A 17292-nucleotide genomic window follows, 5' to 3' on the forward strand; every position below is an offset into this window, starting at 1 on the left:
TTTTCTTGTCGGCAGCATTATGCTCAACGTAAGTGAACTCCAGCGGCAGAAAAAAAATAAATTTCAAAATGGTTTTCAATTCAAGGAATTGATAGCAAAAAGTTCGTCCCCGGGAAGGCTCGAACTTCCAACCTCCTGATTAACAGTCAGACGCGCTAACCAATTGCGCCACGGAGACGACCAATGATTAGTTACTTGTACTATAATAAATTATGACTCAACTTTGAGCTGATAATGCAGATGAACACTTGAATTGACCCATTTTATACTAGATAGACTTGAGGAGTAGGGATCACCTTCTATAGTAACACAGATCGTGCACCCGTATGCTTTGTGACTATTGTCTTATCTTTAAAGAGGCCATATGGGAGCCTTTTGTAGTCGTGTTAGAAAGATATATATTTCGCTCCAAGCCTTTCCTCCCAAGTTCAATATTCTTCTTCGGACTATCGATTGTCTCCCCGTTTGATAACTCTCAGTTTCCTGTGAACTCTTCCACAGCCAAGACTGCCTCTTCAAAGGAATTGCGATACTTATCCTGCGGCGCCAGTCCATGGTCCGCCCCATTGATCTCGATCAAGCGCACCGGAACTTCAACCCGCCCCAGGGCGGCCGCCAGCGCCCGCGAGTCCGTCACCGGCGCCACTGTGTCGGCGGTGCCGTGCACCATAACCGTGGGTGGATAGGAGGAGCTTATCAGGTCCAACGGGGCTTCCGTGCCGATGGCTGTTCTCACCGAGTCGCTGATGATAGGACCAATCCGGCCTGGAGTGTTAATAAGTAAGTATATAGACACCGATAACGGGCGCGCAAATCGAATAACGTACCCTTTTTCAGCAGCCACAAAAAAAGCGATGCTCGGCTACCAGGGTCTCTCATGTCCCCTTCATCAGTTGAGATATGCGGCCGTCCGGGCTGCAGATAGGGAGCAACGTTTTCCTCGTGCAGCTGGCTGGCAGGGACGCCTCCCAGCAGGTCTGACTCGGCCCGGCGACGACTATACCACTCGCCCTCAGTCTGCGCCATGCCCCATAGAGACAGGAAGGCGCGCGGTTTGATTGTCTTCCACACAGAGAGAGCAAAGATTGACACCAGGGAACCTGCACTCGATCCCCCAACAACGACATGATCCATATCAATCCCCACTGCAGACTGCACAATCCATGCTTCTAGCTGACGCAGGTCGTCGAGGATATCGGCGATGCCGGCCTCCGGCAGCAAGCGGTAATCTGGGACAACGACCGCCCAACCTCGGTCGAGCAACAGTTTCACTGGTAGTGGCGGGAACCGGCCGCGCCGCGAACCGCTGACAAGACCGCCGCCGTGAAAGAAAATGAAGGTTGGACGAGGGCTGGAGGGTTCAAGAGGGGTGGAAGTGACTAGGTCTAGCTCCACAGGTGGTTGAAGTGGGTTGTAGATATGTACGGTACGATTCATATTTATTTGTATGAGACTTGAGACTAGGATTTAAAACTGGGAAAGAGAGCGGGTTATAAGGATAGCAGCGGCAGCATTATTGGTATTTGTATATACCAATCACTCCAATCACTAGGAGAGGGGCTTAAGCCACAGATGATTTTTATAGTTTGGTTGGTAAGACGCCCAGGGCCGGGCTTAACGGGGCTTACGGGGTTAATCTGTGCGGCTGTCCACTAATAATCAAACCTGCCATGAATAAGTAGTGCCAGAGTAATGAAAAAGCTTTGGAGGCGTCAACATTCTGCCCTGCAGAGCAACTGGAGTTGAATAATTCTGAACCAAGGGTAGAGCCTATCGGTGGCCATAAGTCCTCTCGCCGCGCGTCTGTTTTCTGTGATGTAGGTGTCTCAGACACCCAAGGTCGTCTGTTCCTACTAAAAAGCTCAACATCAGGAAAACGGTGCTGCTTTTTCTCGATCGTCCCGGTAGTGATTGAGATCCACCCCATATCTTTCAAGTACTGGCTCTAGAGCAACATGGTCGACCCACAGACTCTGCAGAAAGCACACTTGAGGATCAATCCTGAAAATGTCTCTCTGGTTTCGTATTCTTGTAGTCGGTCATTTCCACTGGCGATATGGAGAAGCTATTTTTGAGGTTAGACAGTATTCCTGCATATAACAAGGTGGTGATTTTGGCAGAGAGAGGGTTGTAGAACACGAACACTTGTGTTGAACCAGCAACCAACCATAAACGCAGAACCAGAGACATTCTAACAGCAAGCATCTGGAATCTACGCATGGTACAGGACAGGCTAGAGGAAAGCACTAGGATCAACCCAGCTCTCAATTCCTCCCATAAACTCGATTATGTCATGCTCAGCAAGTCAGGCCGCTCAGGGGCGTGCTCAGTTATACTCAGGGAGCGACGGGTGAGCACTAAATTAGGAAACGGCAGGTCAAAGGAACGCCAGACATTATCCTCTACACATTATGTATATAGCTCTCAGATCCAAAATGACATTTTGAAGATACATTGAAGAATCTCCTCTTCATCTGCCCATGAAAAACGCCACACAATGAACGTCTCCGTGGCGCAATTGGTTAGCGCGTCTGACTGTTAATCAGGAGGTTGGAAGTTCGAGCCTTCCCGGGGACGTACTTTTTGCTTTCCATAGAAGGAAGCAACTCAAATCATCTATTTCTTATCTCAATGAAAAGGGGGAGAAAAAGAGTGGCAAATTTTTTAGATTTGGCATGGGTGGGAAGCTTAAATTTGTCTAGATTAACTCTAAATGTGGGTTGTATACTTCAGAAACGTCATTATTTCTCACCAGGGCAAACAAAGATGATTTTTATTTTGTAAATCGGGCAATAAACCATTTATCTTTTCAGACACACAGCCATCCTATAGTCATCGGCGCATGGCCAGGGAATATGCAAAGACCTAGAGATTCGAGACCAGCGGAGTCGTTACAGGTGCCGCGCTCGACGGACATACACAAGCCGACACAGACGTAACCGGGGGCGCCGTGCAGTGCGGGCTAACAGTCCAAGGAAGCGATGATGAAGTAGGCGTAGCAGCCACTTTCTCGGCACGAACCAGGACAGGGATAACAGCGCCGGTATTCAGACTGAAGTCACGGTGTCCCAGCACCCGAAGGATAGAAGCGATCTCACCGGAGTGCGAGGTAACAGAGACAAAGGCGTCTTGCTTAGGATCGGTAGTAGAGAAAAACACCGAGTCCAGAGCCTTTTTGCTTCGCGCATCCTGGGCCGCGCTTGTCTCGGCCGTTACCCCATTCCACAGGTCGTCTTCCTCAGTGAAGCCCCGCTCGATAGGCCAGGATGGGAATAGTTCGTGGATGTAGCTGCGGTTGTGCCGGTGGTCGCAGGTGTGGATGCTGATCCCCTCGCGGAAAAGCTCCTTGATCAGTGGTACGAAGGGCGTGCTTCCGTGGGGCAGAGTGAGGCCTGTGAATGTGTAGTTGGCTGTTTGGAGAGTGCGCTTGAGCGGGCTGACATAGTAGCTGTCCGGTGTATGGATGTGCTGCTCGTTGATTTCCTTTTGCCAGAAGTTATGGGCGACTAGAGCTTGGTCTATGCCGGCGGTGGTGAGTGCCGCGTCGAACCAGGTGGCGGTACCGTTGCCATCTAGCTCGGCCCAGTAGCACTATGCAAGTCATGTCAGTATTTGCCATGCGGCTGTGGAGACCCGGAGAGAATGGGATTAACTTACATTCCATGCAGGGGTCCCATAGTAGTCCTCCGCCGCGTTATGCCATCCCTCTCCGTGGCGCCCAAGGAAGAGAACCTTATACTCAACGTCCTGAGACGACTCCTTGTTGAGCGTGAGAACCTGGTGGTAGAAGCGCTCCCATTGAGTCTTAGTTTGAGGGTTGTTTATGTCTTTGTCCGTCGGATATGTCCGGTTAATGAGCCCAAAGTCCACGGTGGTCTACACCCCCCAAGTTTAGTCACAAAACCCTAATCAATGACCGGGTAGTGCTTACAAAGTCAAAGGTAGAGGCATCCGTTGAGCTCTCGTCCTGCAGGAAATAACCTTTTACCGTCGCGTAGTTGATGGAAGCGGCGTGGGCTGACGCCGCAAGGCCCACCAGGGCGGGACCGGAGATGGCTAGTAACCTCATCGGGGGGGACGTGACCTGGGCTAAGGCGTACCGGAGAAAGCGGGTTTCAGAGAATTTCGGACAGACTCCGTTCTGACCGTAGAGTTTCTACGAGTAGATCGATAGTCGACGTCCTTTATATCTGCGTGTCATGAAGAAGCAAGAAATTAGCCGACAAAGCATTCCGTCTCCACATTGTGAGTCGTGAGGAGAAGGCCCGAGACCCTGTGGTAACATACACGTGGGGGCCACTTGGTTGTTACGGGTAAACGACCGAAATCGAGGTGCGCCGCCGGAGGCTTGCGTTGCCGTGACGGACGAGGCTGTTGCGGACTTGCTGATCGTCATTTATCGACTCCCGTCGGTTTTCCAAGCGGATTCTTTGCCAATCGGGGAAACTTTGAAGCGGAATTTAAATCATCAGCCCCCTTTTGGTATGTATTATTATTGAAATATGAGACCAGAAAATTTGTGTGCAAAAGAAATAGGTACGTGACAAGGTTCTCAAGCCGTATATATCAGACGCTGCCAAACCCAGATCCCATCCAAAAGTCGAACCGAATCCAAAGAATGAACTGTGAAGAGGAAAAAAAGTCTTGAGCAGCTTTTGGGTGCTCACCAGAATTAAAAGAGTAAGTCGTATATCGGACACCAAAAAAACATCCCAGGCCAATAAACACAATGCAAAAAAAAAGACAGAATATGCTCCGAATATGTAAAGAAAACCGCGGTGAGACCACCCAAGTAGAGAAACAAGAAAGGAAAATATATAGAAGACATAACAAAATCCACAAAGTTGGCGAATCCCGGCGTGGGGTCAAGAGTTGGAAATGAGGCACCCGTAGGTGGGAAGAAAGGACGCGGGGGAACCAAGAAAATGCATCACAGTTCATCCCAAACAAAAAAGCAAGAAAAAAGCAAATCGCAGCACATATCTCATACATGATCCGTGGAGATGATCGGGCAGCTCTCAGGCAGGGTAGCTGTGGGGGGGCGCGTTGTTCGCAAACGTATAGGCTTTCGTTTTCTGAGCCCCCGGCAGCTGGTGGGCGATGTAGTGATGGGCATCCCGATGCTCCGGAAATTCTTGATGCATCATGAACTCAGTCCGTTTCCGGTCCGTAGAGCCCGGCATATCAGCGTCCTCAATCGAGTAGATCAAAGACGGTGAGCCTGACACCGGCTCGACCCCAAAAGCGTGGCCCGTGTGCTCAATCGCCGAGTCATACCCCATAGGCGAAACATGGCTCGACTGTGGTACTTGAAGACCAGCGGGGAAATCGGGAGAGGCGAGCGAAGGGGCATCTGTCCAGCTTCGTGCGGACATGGGGACCGGGTCACAGGTGGCGGCGTACTCGGGGAAGTTAGTCACATGGGCGGGAGCAGACATCGGAGGCGCAATGTTTTGGTACTGGAAGTGCGAGTACAAATCCATCGGTGTAGCGGGAGGCGAGGCGATGTTCACTTGCATGGACTGCGAGGAAGGGAAGAATTGCGTGGCTGAATGTGCCGACAAGCAGTAATTGCTGTCCGTGGGTGAGTTTGGCATGAAGTGCTGCAGATCCTGCGGTGTCAAGGGGGTTGGAGGAGCCAAGGTAGTAGACGAGACCGACGGCCGCAGCATTTCAGCTTTGGTGGACTTCATGGTCCCGGACTCGGAGAAAGTCGAAAAGTTGAGAGGCGAACGCTGAGCAGCGGACACCTTCCTCACGCCGGCGTACCGAGAATTGAGGCTCTGGGTCGACTTGGACTGCCGTACCGAGTGACCGGCGCCAGAGCTCGGCTTGCGATTCGTTGGCGAGAGCGACGACATGGAGGTCGAGGGAGCCAGTGTGCGGGCCCCGGAAGTTCCAATAGCAGCAGGCCGTGGGCGCTTTCGCCGGGCAGCGAGGTCAAGTTCCTTGGCGGGTTCTCTCCACGACGCTTCTCCAGCCCGGGGCAGAGATTGCGACAAGGCAGATTGACCAGGAGTACAGATTCCAATGCCCTCCAAAGAGTTTGACATCGCATCGGACTCACGCCTGTGGACCGAGATATCAGGAGCCTGCATAGGCATCGAGTAAGTGCTGTAGGCAATCCCGATTTCGGATCCTGCGTTCGTGCCGTCCCATTCCCCAGCCTGATGATAGTGAGTACCCGCAAACGCGTCCTGGTTCTGATGCGAGCCGGATATGTCATGCAACGGCTGACTGGTTGTCGTGAACGAAGTCGCCTCCGAGGTGCTATAGCCGATGGTTTCGTCGGGGCTGCTAGTCGCACCCCACGACGTAGGCCCCTCCTTCGCGTCCCAATCCGGGAAGGCAGCACTGAGAGCGGCGTGTCCACTGTGATCATGACGGTGGCTGCTGTTGGGAGCCTTGGGCGGCGCCATGGTGGTAGGAGATATGTCGCCGTCCTCGTCTTCCGTCGATCCCTTCTTGGCGCGGGAGTCCTTGCCTCTGAATCGATCGCGGGCTGCAACGGCGGCATTGAGAGCTCTCTGCAGAGAAGCAAAAGTTGCCTCGCGGGCCGTTTCACTCTTTGTCTTGTGGTGCTTGGAGGCGGATTTTAGAGACTTGGTCGGGCTCTTTGAAGGACCGTCGGAGGTGGACGCCTCCGGTGCCTTCTTGACAGGGGAGGCTTTCTCAGGCTCTTCCTTGGCCTTGGTGCCCGACTGCCGGGACTCGGATAGCTGGTCCAAGGTCTCGGATTTTTGGCGAGCAGCCTCTTCCGCTTCGGCCTTGGCTTTCTGCATCTTCTCAAACTCCTCCTGGCGTTTCTGCTGCTTGGCCTTTGCACGTCGATTCTGGAACCAGTTCTATGATATAGAAATTAGTCTATAGTTTTACTGAAAAAAAGGTTCGGCGTAACTCACTGCAACGCGAGGCAGGCTCAAATTCGTCTGAGCCGCCAATTGGCGCTTGACGTTGCTGCTCGGCTTGGGGTGGGCTTGGAACTGGGCCTCCAGCGTCTCGACCTGCTCTTTGGTCAAGCGAGGCCGGGACAGGTTTTCAGCGTATTCCTCGTAGTCCATGATCGGCTGGTGGTAGTAGTCCATCATGTCCATCGGCGGGTGCGGATATATGTACCCGTCGATGGGGTGCATCATGGCGGGAGGCACCATGTTGGGATCGTACGCGATGGGCTGGTCCATCGGGATGCCCGCATGGCCGGCATAATTCCACGAAGGATGGATATAGCTCATGGCTAGGCGTGGAGTGGGCGGGAGGGAGGGAGGGAGTGGTGGAGCGATGAGTGAGTGAAGTGAGAGCTGCACGGGAACGTCGCAGCTTCGAGGGTCGCGGTCTATATCATCGAGGGGTGGTGATGAAAGTGATCGACCGACTGGTGGCGATGGGGGAGCGCAATAGGACCCTTGGAGGCGGTTGGCAGTGCAAGAAAAAGAAATGAGGGAACGACGGCGCAGGGTCTGGTTGGTAAAGGAGAGAATGGAGGTTTAGGGAGGGGAAGGTATCAAAGGAGTGGACGTTCCCGAGGAACAGGAACTAAACAAAAAAAGAAAAGAAAGACAAGGAGCGTCAAGAAGGCGAAAAAAACAAACGGGTGTGTTGTGTGTGTTTGGGGGGAAAGAGAGAAGAGAGGGAGAGAGTCCAGAGGATCGAGGGTCGAACGAGTGATTGGGGGGTGGAAAGACGGGGACGGCTGGCTGGTACGGGACGGGAACCGCACCAGGGGGAGGGGCCTGATTGGGCGGCCCTGGGCGGGTAATCTGGATGAAACCTGGTTGGGGCCAGAGGTTGACCTGGAGGAGTAGAACAACGTATCTAACGAGGCCTACCGCCGCAGAGATGCATAGGGAGTGTCTTTTTTCTTCAGGGCAAAATGCCGGCCGAACGGTATATTAATGATGTGGAGTCGAGGTCGGTACTGTATTGTCCACGGCGTACACAACACTGGCCGCCACCCCCTAGAGTGAAAAAGGTAAACAAACGAGATCCAGGCCGATGATCCCGCGGTCACCGAAATACAGGGCAGTTCCTGCATTAGTGCCATGTCTGAGCCCAGGAGTGTTACCACGGCCTAGTCCCGTGTAATAGTCCCCACTGACAGAAGTACGAGATATTCACGATCTCCCGGGCGCTGGGTCAGGCGATCACGATCCCCGAAAGATCACAAATGGATCAAAAGGAGATCGTCGACAGTAGTGACGATATCCGAGAGACTTTGCTGGGCCCCCCTCCCCGTGTCGGGCAGCGTGGCAGTCGGCCAAGACCGGCTAAACATCAATAGTGCACCGATCCTGTCGATCCTTGACCGGGGATCTGCCGAGCTTTTTTTCTCAGAGTGACACAATCGCCCTCCCGGGTGCCCGGTTAGCCCTGGTTCGGATAGAGATCTCCATGCAAGTATATCACGAGGGTTACGCAGGGCGATCACAGTGATCGGGATGTACCTCGCGGAGAGACGTGGAGCTACGTACTTTGCACATCTTTGAAAATCATGAGCCGGAGGGGGAATTCGGTCTCTCTTTGATTGTCGCATTGACAGTAAACGTCTCAGGGCACAGTCGATCACGGGATCATCCCCTTCCCTTCTCGAGTACAATGTATGAGGATCAGCCCCAAAGGTCCTCCAACGCTCCAGTGAACCCCGATGAATTCGAGTTACACTTGCAGTGGGGATGATTGCGAACCGGGATAATCCCTCCTCGTTTGCCCGGAGACATCTTCCTAGGAACCCCTCTCTCCAGGCATCCCCGAATTGTCATGGTTCATGATTCACCCCCTCAGTCTGAAGTTGGCGCTTATCTGGAAAACTTTGTATCCCGTCCGCGGCAGACATGGCGTGCCCAGCTGCCGTCCGCTCGCGATTCTTCACGTGCAGATACGGAAGGTCAGGAGCGGCCAGATCGAGAAGCCCCGAGCTGCCGCGCACACCTTACGTACTAGTTGGCCCCATCCTAGGCCTCCCTCGTCCCATGGCCGGCCCCCATGTCCTGGGATTTGCAGAAAGCACCAGAACACAACATGACTCGGGTGGATAGTTACGATCCCCGCTCTTTTAGTCTGGGTTGATCTGCGCAGCGCGTGAATCCCGCACGGATCGCTGGCGCCCCATCTGACTATTAGGCATCTGGCGTGAACCGTTGTGTCGGGGGAGAATCTCAAATACCCAGAGCCCGGACGGATGGGACGAGACGAAGGATTCCGGAGGAATTCGTTGGCCGATGCACTGATCGACCGGGACGGTGTGACAGCAGCCAGCACCACTCGAGCCAGCACAATACCGTATTAGGTCGTCGGGGACTGCTGACCAGAGGATCTTCGGATCGGGACGCCCATCCCTGTGTCCTGTACTTCGGATCCTGAGGTCCCCGCTTCGTGCATCCTGCTTGGGGTCTTTTGTTGCTGGATGCCTGGCATTCCAGCCTGGGCTCGTAAATTTCGTGACCATTTCTGCAAGTGCTGAAACTCGGGGCTTCTCGGTGACAATAGTGTCTCCGTCAGACAGGCAGGAGGAGGGTCCGATCTCCGATGTGACAGGTCTGATCGACCCGGTGCCTCCGATCCCTTGTGTGGCTTACCTGGATCAGGAAAAAGCAAATAACCAAAAAGATCTGTGGCGGTGCGCAAATGCGCATCCTTCCCACCAGTATTTGATGGATGCACGTATTTGTCACGGTGGATGTGTGTGATGATCCCTGGGATTCATTCAGCCACAGGCGCCCGTGGGACTTGGGGCTCATGGTCCGGATCGGAATCCTGGGAGTACGTGATCGTCGTCATCACATCTCTGTCGGTACACATGGTACACAAATCATCTCGTACAATCTACGTTCCGTCCTGGGGGTGAGAACGCAGGATCAGCTCGAGGCAAGTACTATTGTGATAGTCACAGAGTATGCATTGGTGTACAGAACCAGCCGCAGCACCTCGATCCGTGCGCCGCATGCAACCTGACCTCTCTCTTTTCTCCCCTTGCATCCACGTTTTGCAAAAAAAAGAACCCCTGGAACTCATACGTACTCGGGTACCAAAGGTACATACATACGGTACCCAGAAACAGCTCTTTCTTCCTTCTCGAGCTCTGCATGACAATTCTTATTGTTGCTCGGGCAAAAACCGCTTCGACGCATCTGGGGACTGTTGTTGAGCATGAACACCGGTTCCCGGGGCAGCTGAAGCGCCACTCACGTCGAGGGTCGGAGGAGGCGCCCACCGCTAGAGTTCAGCCTCGTTGGAGATCCAGACAAAGAAATTAACCTTGACCGGGAGCTATGGTCACACATCAACCTGCAGACAACGGGCTCGAGTCATTGTTAGATGACAAAGGAGAGCTTAGAGATAAGCGCCGGGCAAAAGTAAATTACCCATAATGTTTCAATGTAAGTAGTCTAGATGACCCGAAAATATACAATGCACATGAACCATCTGAAACACCGGAGTCCCCTTTCTTGCAGTTATAAATTCCAGACCAGTGCATTCACCTGCATTGGTGTACACCTGAAACTATTGATAGGCATTCTTGATCTCAAGCTGGACGCGACCATCCTCGACGCTCTTGATGGAAATGCTGCGCAGGTCCTCAACGATCCAGTCGGCACCGGCAGCCTGGAGTTGCTCCAGCGAGTGGGTCGTAGTGAGCGCAACGACCTTGAACCCGGCTGCTTTGCCGGCCTTGATCCCTGAAGGCGCATCCTCCAGCACCACAATCGACGAAGAGTGCTCGAGGCCCAGCTTCTTCCGGCCCAGCAGGTAGCAGCGAGGGTCGGGCTTGCCCAGCTCCACGTCCTCCGCCACCACCAGCATCTTGGGATGTGTCAGGCCTAGCACTTCCAGCCAGCCGTCAATCAGCGCGCGTGTGCCGGACGTCACAACGCCCCAGCGGGCGCCTGAGCTCTCCAGTGCGTTGAGCAGATCCCGGCCGCCAGGGATCTCACGGGCGTCGGAGCCGTATTCTTTCGGGATTCGGCCTTCAATGAAGTTGACGTCTGGTGGAAGAAGCCATGTTAGATCTATTTCAGCGAAAGTTATCATAGTAGTATACTCACACTCCCAATTAGCCTTGCTGGGGTCGTATAGTTGCATGGTGTCGATGCTTCGTCGGCCATGTGAGGTGGCTAGGATGGTCTCTGGGTCGACACCCAGTTCACTAGCAATTCTGATTGAGACGATCAATGAGAAAAGCTGCTATATCGGGATTGGCATCGTTGGGACACACTTACAGGTGCCAGTGCTTGATAATTGCTGTTCGAATCATGACAGTCAGCGCTAGATTCAGTTGCGACTGTGGGAGAGGTGTGCACCATCGGTCGAGTCCACAATTGTTCCATCAAAGTCGGACAGCACACCGTCAAACGAGTGAACCTGCGGCGGCGCGGAGAAAGTGCCTGTGGCGGAGGGAGACATGGCGGGGGCGGGGTGAAGGGAGATGCGCTGGGGGCGAGCTGATATTCCGAGAGGGTGTGGGATAGGGAAAGAATGAGAATCAGAGTAGCGAATGAATATATACACCTAGGTAGGTAGAGACCGAAGACAGATCCTGGCAAGAAATCGCAAAACGAGGAAAGAAAGAAAGAACATTGAACGTAGTTGTCGGGCTGACCCGAATCGAGTAGATCACCCGACCGGAGATCGGGAAACCATTGTTCCGCTTATCGCACTTTTTTTCTGCCCCATTTTGTTGCTTTCTTGTCTTGGCTTCACGTTTTGTTTTCACATTAGAGGGTGCGACCATGGTCAAGATAGGTATGATTTTTTGCTTGTCCACCATGCGATTGAACATGAAGAACCTAACCCAGATCACCAGGCAAGCACTCCAAGCGGACGCCCGTCCGTTTACGGCACAAGATTCAGAAGTCGTCGGTGGCCAAGCAGAAGAAAGAGCGGAAGCTGGCTAAGAAGGTATTTCATCTCGCTGTCGTTGGCCTGTTACTGCAAATTCTGACCGAAATCCTTGTCAAAGAACCCAGAATGGCGGTCCAAGCTCAAGAAGGACCCCGGCATTCCCAACCTCTTCCCCTTCAAGGACAAGCTTCTGCATGAGATCGAAGAGAAGAAACGCCTGAAGACAGAGGAGCAGCAGCGGATTCGGGAGGAGGCCCGCGCTCGTCGCAACCAGACCCAGCCAGACGCAAATGGCAACCAGGCAGTGGACCTGATGGCCGAGGACGACGATTTTGTCGACGACATGGATGCAGATGATTCGAACCCGATGGCTGCCCTCCTTGCCTCGGCCCGGGCCCGGGCGACTGAGTATGATGACGAGCATGAAGATGGGGAGGACGACGAGGGCATGGACGAGGACGAGGAGGATGAAGATGAAATGGACGAAGACGAGGAGGATGGCGAGGCGCTGTCCGTCCCCGACCTGGTTTCTGCAGAGTCTTTCACCAAGGAGGGATCCCGGCGTGCTTTTGACAAGGTGTTCAAGCAGGTCGTCGACTCCGCTGACGTCGTGTTGTATGTGCTTGACGCCCGCGACCCCGAGGGCACCCGGTCGAAGGAGGTGGAGCGTGAGATCATGGCCGCAGATGGCGGATCCAAGCGTTTGATCCTCATCCTGAACAAGATCGATCTGGTTCCGCCACCCGTGCTGAAAGGATGGCTGCTGCACCTGCGGCGATCGTTCCCTACGCTTCCGCTGAAGGCGTCCAATGGCTCCGCCAACGCACACAGTTTCGACCACAAGCAATTAACGGTCAAGGGCACCTCCGAGACGCTCTTCCGGGCGCTCAAGTCCTACGCCCACAGCAAGCAGCTCAAGCGGTCCATCTCCGTCGGCATCATCGGGTACCCGAATGTTGGCAAATCGTCCGTGATCAACGCGCTCACTGCACGTCTCAACAAGGGCTCGAGCAACGCCTGCCCGACTGGTGCCGAGGCCGGTGTGACCACCAGCCTGCGCTCGGTCAAACTCGACAATAAGCTCAAGCTGATCGACTCGCCGGGAATTGTGTTCCCCAACATGGGCGAGAAAGCCAGCAAGAAGTCCAAGAAGCAAGACGAGCAAGCACGCCTTGTGCTTCTCAATGCCATTCCGCCCAAGCAGATCGAGGACCCGATTCCGGCCGTCAATCTTCTGATCAAGCGGTTGTCCACATCGGAGAACCTGATCGCCAAGATGCTGGAGGTGTATGGCATCCCGCCTCTCTTCCCGTCCAATGGTGACAAGACCACCGACTTCCTGATTCAGGTGGCTCGCAAGCGCGGGCGTCTCGGGAAGGGTGGTATTCCCAATGTCGAGAGTGCAGCCATGACTGTCATCAACGACTGGCGGGATGGCCGCATCCAGGGGTGGGCCAATGCCCCCGTGCTCCCCGTGGTCTCCTCGAACGATGCCGCTGCGGCGGCTAACGCTGAACCGGGCGTGGATACCGTACAAGTGGTCAACGAGTGGGCCAAGGAGTTCAAGATCGAGGGGCTTTGGGGTAATGGCGAGGGCGAGGACGAGGAGATGGCCGAGTAGACCTGTCATTGTCTTTTATTTACGGATACCAAAAGTAGGCGTTTTGGCAAGATCCAGCATTTATTATCATTGAATCCTGCAGTCATAAATGAAAAGCGTTGGTGAACAAAAGTCCCCTCCCATCATTACTGCGTGGGCCATAGTATGTCGTACTCGCTCCACCGAGCGAGCTCCTTCCGCCCGCCCTCGCGTCGCGTTCCTCTTCTTCCTTCTCACCACCACCCTGCCGAGACCACACCCCATTCGTGCGACCTCCCCTCTGGGATCCCGCGAATGCGAATGATATTTTAGCCCACTCTCTCAACTCACCATCCGGAAAGACCGCCAAAATGCCACCGCGCAAGTCCACCTCATCCGTCACACCCGCTGACCCAGACGAGTCAACGCAGTTGTCCCCAACCCAGCAGCAGCCTGAAAAGAACATCACGGCAACAGAACAGCAGCTCAAGGCGCGCGCGGAGCTGGGTGTCAGCGTTGAGGTACAACATTCGCTCCCATTTGGGCATACCACCTTCTTCGAGGGCGATCACTAACTCCGCTCGTTTACAGGACTACCTGCTGCCGCGCTCGCTGACGATACGACTGGCTAAAGCGGCGCTGCCGCCGAACACGACTATCCAGAAGGATGCCGTGCTGGCTATTCAGAAGGCAGCGACGGTGTTTGTGTCGTATCTCTCGTCTCAGTAAGGACTGCCCTTTGCCATCATTCTTTACTCTCACTCCTTCTCCCAAAAGACCACTCCTGTCCTGCAATACCTCTCCTTCGGATTAACTGTCTTCTTCAACGTCTTCTACTTGAAGAAAATGGGCTAACACAAAAGAAAAGTGCCAACGAATCTACCCTCAAACGCACCGTCGCACCGGCAGACGTGCTAGCCGCGCTCTCGGAGCTAGAATTCGACTCTTTCCGTCCGCGTCTCGAGCAGGAACTCGAAGCGTACATGCAGAGCAAAGCCGACAAGCGGAAGCCGAAGAAAACCGAGGGAGAAGAAGGGGCGGCCGAGGGCGCGGCTGCGACGTCTACTGAGACTGGCGTTGCGGGGGCTGCGCCTGTTCGGGACGACGGGGACGTGGAGATGGAGGATAACCCTGCCAAGCGGGTGAAGAGAGATGAAGGGGATGGTGTTGCGGGGCAGGGTGTTGTTGATGAGGATGAGACGCAGGAGGAGGAATTAGAAGATGAGGACGAAGAAGAGGAAGAGGAGGAGGAGCAAGAGGAAGATGAAGGGGAGGAGCGGGCTGAGGGACGTGGACACGAGGATGATATTGATCACGTCGAGGATCTAGATCGGGATCCGCGCCAGCGTGGGATGATGGATCCTGATGCTGATGAGACGGATGAGGATGACGGGCCGGCGAGCCAGTTGCGCGATAATTTGGGATTGGGTTAATTGTACCTGTCTGACTTGTTGGGATGATTGACTAGATTGTCGTTTCTGTATAATATACCTCACCTCCTTCACGAATGGATTCATGTTGCACTTACACTGCATTTGACATGATATACGAGACGAGAATATTCCCAAGAAATTACAAGTAGCCAAAGACGTATATTAAAGGATACTGTCATAGATGCAGATGCTCCATAGGAGCATTCCCACGCCGTGAGAAATTGAACCAAACTCCAAAGACTCCCCGAAAGCTCAGACCTGACAACGCCATCCATGCAACACAACAACCGTGGTCTATCGTTGGTATCTTTCAAACCAGTAACTGCGAAGTTGCCATCGAAGAAAGAAACACCGTTCCGACAGAAAAGAAAGAAGGAAAGAAAGAAACGCCATCCTGGCTTGGGATCAGCCACTATGCATGCCATGATAATACCCACTTGACAGAAAAATGAACAAGAATCAAGAACATGTTGCTGCCTACATCACTTCCGATGGAGTTGTGTCGGGCGTGATGGTAGCCGCCGGCTTCGAGACCAGACCAGGGAACAAAAGGCCATTCATGCGCGCTGCACCAACCGGGACAGGGTGCATTGGTTTGCCGTCGATCTTGAGCTTGCTGGTAGTGCTCGAGGTCTTGGAAGACTTGCTGACCTTGGTGAAGGAAGTGATCTTGGCCGCCTTGGCGGTCTTGGGGACCGCTTTGGATACCTTGGAGGCCTGCGGTTTCCGAGCGGGTTTCTTGGAAGCGGCCGCTGTGGTAGCAGCTTTCTTGCGACCACCCTTGGCGGGGCCGGTAGTCCTGTTGGCCTTGAGGACATCGTTGAGGTTGCGACCGCGGCTGGCTGGGTTCGTCAGCTTGCCAGTAGGCTTCTCGTCGTTGCTGGACGAGGGTGTGAATAGACCGGTGTCGGCACGGGGCTGCTTGGTGGGTGTCTTGCTGACGACCACGGAAACCGCATTGCGTACCGTGTGAGCCTCGACGTCGGATGACGAGCACTCCTCGTGCAGGCGACGCTTGGCAGGAATGACGGGCTCGGGCGAGGACTCCAGATATGGGGTTGAGTCGTCCCACTGCTTCAGGTCGACCATACTTGCCACCTGGTCACAGGATCCCTGAACGATGAGGTCGAAGCAATTCTCAAATTCCTTGCCGTTGGGCGGTTCATTGTTGATCCACATTGTGACGCCGTCCTTGCGACTGCGGATAACGGTGCACAAGCTCTTGACCAGTCGGCGCACTCCGGGAATCTTCAAGCTGGTGCCAGCGACAATCAACACGCGGGGACGCGACTTGATGTCAGCGTTCATGACCGATGTGATGGCTTCCTCGTCCGGATTGTGTTCGTTGTACAAGACAATGCGGGGCCGCATGCGTCCAACTCCATGGCTGCGTTGGCCGGTCTTTTCACGGAAATCATTTTTCACCGCGCACTCGGAGCAAGCGGGCGCATCTGGTTGGTTGAACTTGTCGCGGTCAAAGTCGCACAGGTAGCGACATTTCTGGCATACCATCTTCTCGAGGCTGCCGTGCAACTGGATGGTGACGGGCCAGCGGCCCTTGACGTTCAGCGGGACCTCGGTGGCCAGCGGCGGCATCGAGGTCTCGATGCCATCAATGTTTTGGGTGTACAGGCGCTTCAGACGGGACTCCTGGCCGAGTCGGGCCAGCATGTGGTGGAAAGCGGTCGGGTCGGTCTTTTCCGCATCTTCGGACAGCGACCGCACCATTTCGTGGAAGGACGCGGTCAAAGCGTCATCCTGGTAGACGGCTGCATCGAAAAGAAGCTTACCCGAGGCCTTGAGGTTGTGCTTTTGTTGTAATGATTTAAACAACCCATCGGTGGAGCGGAAATCCGGGACTAGAACGGGGTGGTGAGCGGGAGCGACGGGGAACGCGAGACGAAAAACTTACTACCCGCCGAGGTGGAGATACCGGCACCTGCAATGGCGACAATGTCCTTTTGGTGGCGGAGGGTTTTGACCAGCAGGTTTAGTTGGTCGTATTGATCCTCGTCAACATTGGCCTGGGACAGGTTGAGATACTGCGTGGTGCGTTCCCGGGGCAAGGGGTTCTTGCGGCGCCTCTTCTTTGCCGGGCGAGGGTCTTGGCCGCGCGACGCAGAATCATCCCCTTCCTGGGATGACGGAGTCAAGTACCGCTCTGAGGGGGGCGGCGACGAGGGCACGGAGCTCAGGTCCGAGATGTCGGAGAGATCAAACTCCATGGTGTGTAGTTAGGAAGAATGGTGGATGAGATGGTCATAGAATTGGGAACCAGGGTGTGTGGTCCGCCAGGGGTGAAACACGTCGCGCCCGTTTTCTCTTACGGAAGCTCACAGTTGAGGGACAAAAGCCAGAGGAATCATGAAGGGAGAACAAGCCCAGACAGCCCCAACAACCCGAGCACACGAGGAAAGAAAGAGGGAGGCGGGAGGGTGGGTTGTT

General features: G+C 54.3%; 8 protein-coding genes across 8 annotated transcripts; 2 read left to right on the plus strand and 6 right to left on the minus strand.

Moving 5' to 3' along the window:
* Nucleotides 1–475: 475 nt before the first annotated feature.
* N7510_004520 (alpha/beta hydrolase) lies at nucleotides 476–1437 on the minus strand (the record flags this gene model as incomplete). The annotated part of the gene is made up of 2 exons (XM_056976446.1): nucleotides 476–765; nucleotides 828–1437. The coding sequence occupies 2 exons, from the start codon at nucleotides 1435–1437 to the stop codon at nucleotides 476–478; spliced, it is 900 nt and encodes a 299-aa protein (XP_056836402.1).
* A 1428-nt stretch (nucleotides 1438–2865) lies between these two features.
* N7510_004521 (histidine phosphatase superfamily) lies at nucleotides 2866–4069 on the minus strand (the record flags this gene model as incomplete). The annotated part of the gene is made up of 3 exons (XM_056976447.1): nucleotides 2866–3591; nucleotides 3658–3804; nucleotides 3932–4069. The coding sequence occupies 3 exons, from the start codon at nucleotides 4067–4069 to the stop codon at nucleotides 2866–2868; spliced, it is 1011 nt and encodes a 336-aa protein (XP_056836403.1).
* Nucleotides 4070–5018: 949 nt separating this feature from the next.
* Nucleotides 5019–7232, minus strand: N7510_004522 (homeobox domain-containing protein; the record flags this gene model as incomplete). The annotated part of the gene is made up of 2 exons (XM_056976448.1): nucleotides 5019–6845; nucleotides 6903–7232. The coding sequence occupies 2 exons, from the start codon at nucleotides 7230–7232 to the stop codon at nucleotides 5019–5021; spliced, it is 2157 nt and encodes a 718-aa protein (XP_056836404.1).
* A 1817-nt stretch (nucleotides 7233–9049) lies between these two features.
* Nucleotides 9050–9442, minus strand: N7510_004523 (uncharacterized protein; the record flags this gene model as incomplete). The annotated part of the gene is made up of 1 exon (XM_056976449.1): nucleotides 9050–9442. The coding sequence occupies one exon, from the start codon at nucleotides 9440–9442 to the stop codon at nucleotides 9050–9052; it is 393 nt and encodes a 130-aa protein (XP_056836405.1).
* A 1055-nt stretch (nucleotides 9443–10497) lies between these two features.
* On the minus strand, nucleotides 10498–11397 carry N7510_004524 (HAD family hydrolase; the record flags this gene model as incomplete). Its single annotated transcript, XM_056976450.1, has 4 exons — nucleotides 10498–10979; nucleotides 11040–11149; nucleotides 11214–11235; nucleotides 11295–11397. 4 exons carry the CDS (start codon nucleotides 11395–11397, stop codon nucleotides 10498–10500), a joined length of 717 nt encoding a protein of 238 aa, XP_056836406.1.
* Nucleotides 11398–11723: 326 nt separating this feature from the next.
* N7510_004525 (GNL3/Grn1 family GTP-binding protein) lies at nucleotides 11724–13456 on the plus strand (the record flags this gene model as incomplete). Its single annotated transcript, XM_056976451.1, has 3 exons — nucleotides 11724–11736; nucleotides 11798–11892; nucleotides 11954–13456. The coding sequence occupies 3 exons, from the start codon at nucleotides 11724–11726 to the stop codon at nucleotides 13454–13456; spliced, it is 1611 nt and encodes a 536-aa protein (XP_056836407.1).
* A 329-nt stretch (nucleotides 13457–13785) lies between these two features.
* On the plus strand, nucleotides 13786–14847 carry cbfA (uncharacterized protein; the record flags this gene model as incomplete). The annotated part of the gene is made up of 3 exons (XM_056976452.1): nucleotides 13786–13935; nucleotides 14006–14139; nucleotides 14283–14847. The coding sequence occupies 3 exons, from the start codon at nucleotides 13786–13788 to the stop codon at nucleotides 14845–14847; spliced, it is 849 nt and encodes a 282-aa protein (XP_056836408.1).
* Nucleotides 14848–15324: 477 nt separating this feature from the next.
* On the minus strand, nucleotides 15325–17072 carry N7510_004527 (putative SIR2 family histone deacetylase (Hst4); the record flags this gene model as incomplete). The annotated part of the gene is made up of 2 exons (XM_056976453.1): nucleotides 15325–16706; nucleotides 16760–17072. 2 exons carry the CDS (start codon nucleotides 17070–17072, stop codon nucleotides 15325–15327), a joined length of 1695 nt encoding a protein of 564 aa, XP_056836409.1.
* Between the last annotated feature and the right edge of the window lie 220 nt (nucleotides 17073–17292).

The sequence above is a fragment of the Penicillium lagena genome (assembly GCF_028827675.1).
Source record: "Penicillium lagena strain IBT 129212 chromosome Unknown utg000002l_segment0_segment0, whole genome shotgun sequence".
Classification (NCBI taxonomy): domain Eukaryota; kingdom Fungi; phylum Ascomycota; class Eurotiomycetes; order Eurotiales; family Aspergillaceae; genus Penicillium; species Penicillium lagena.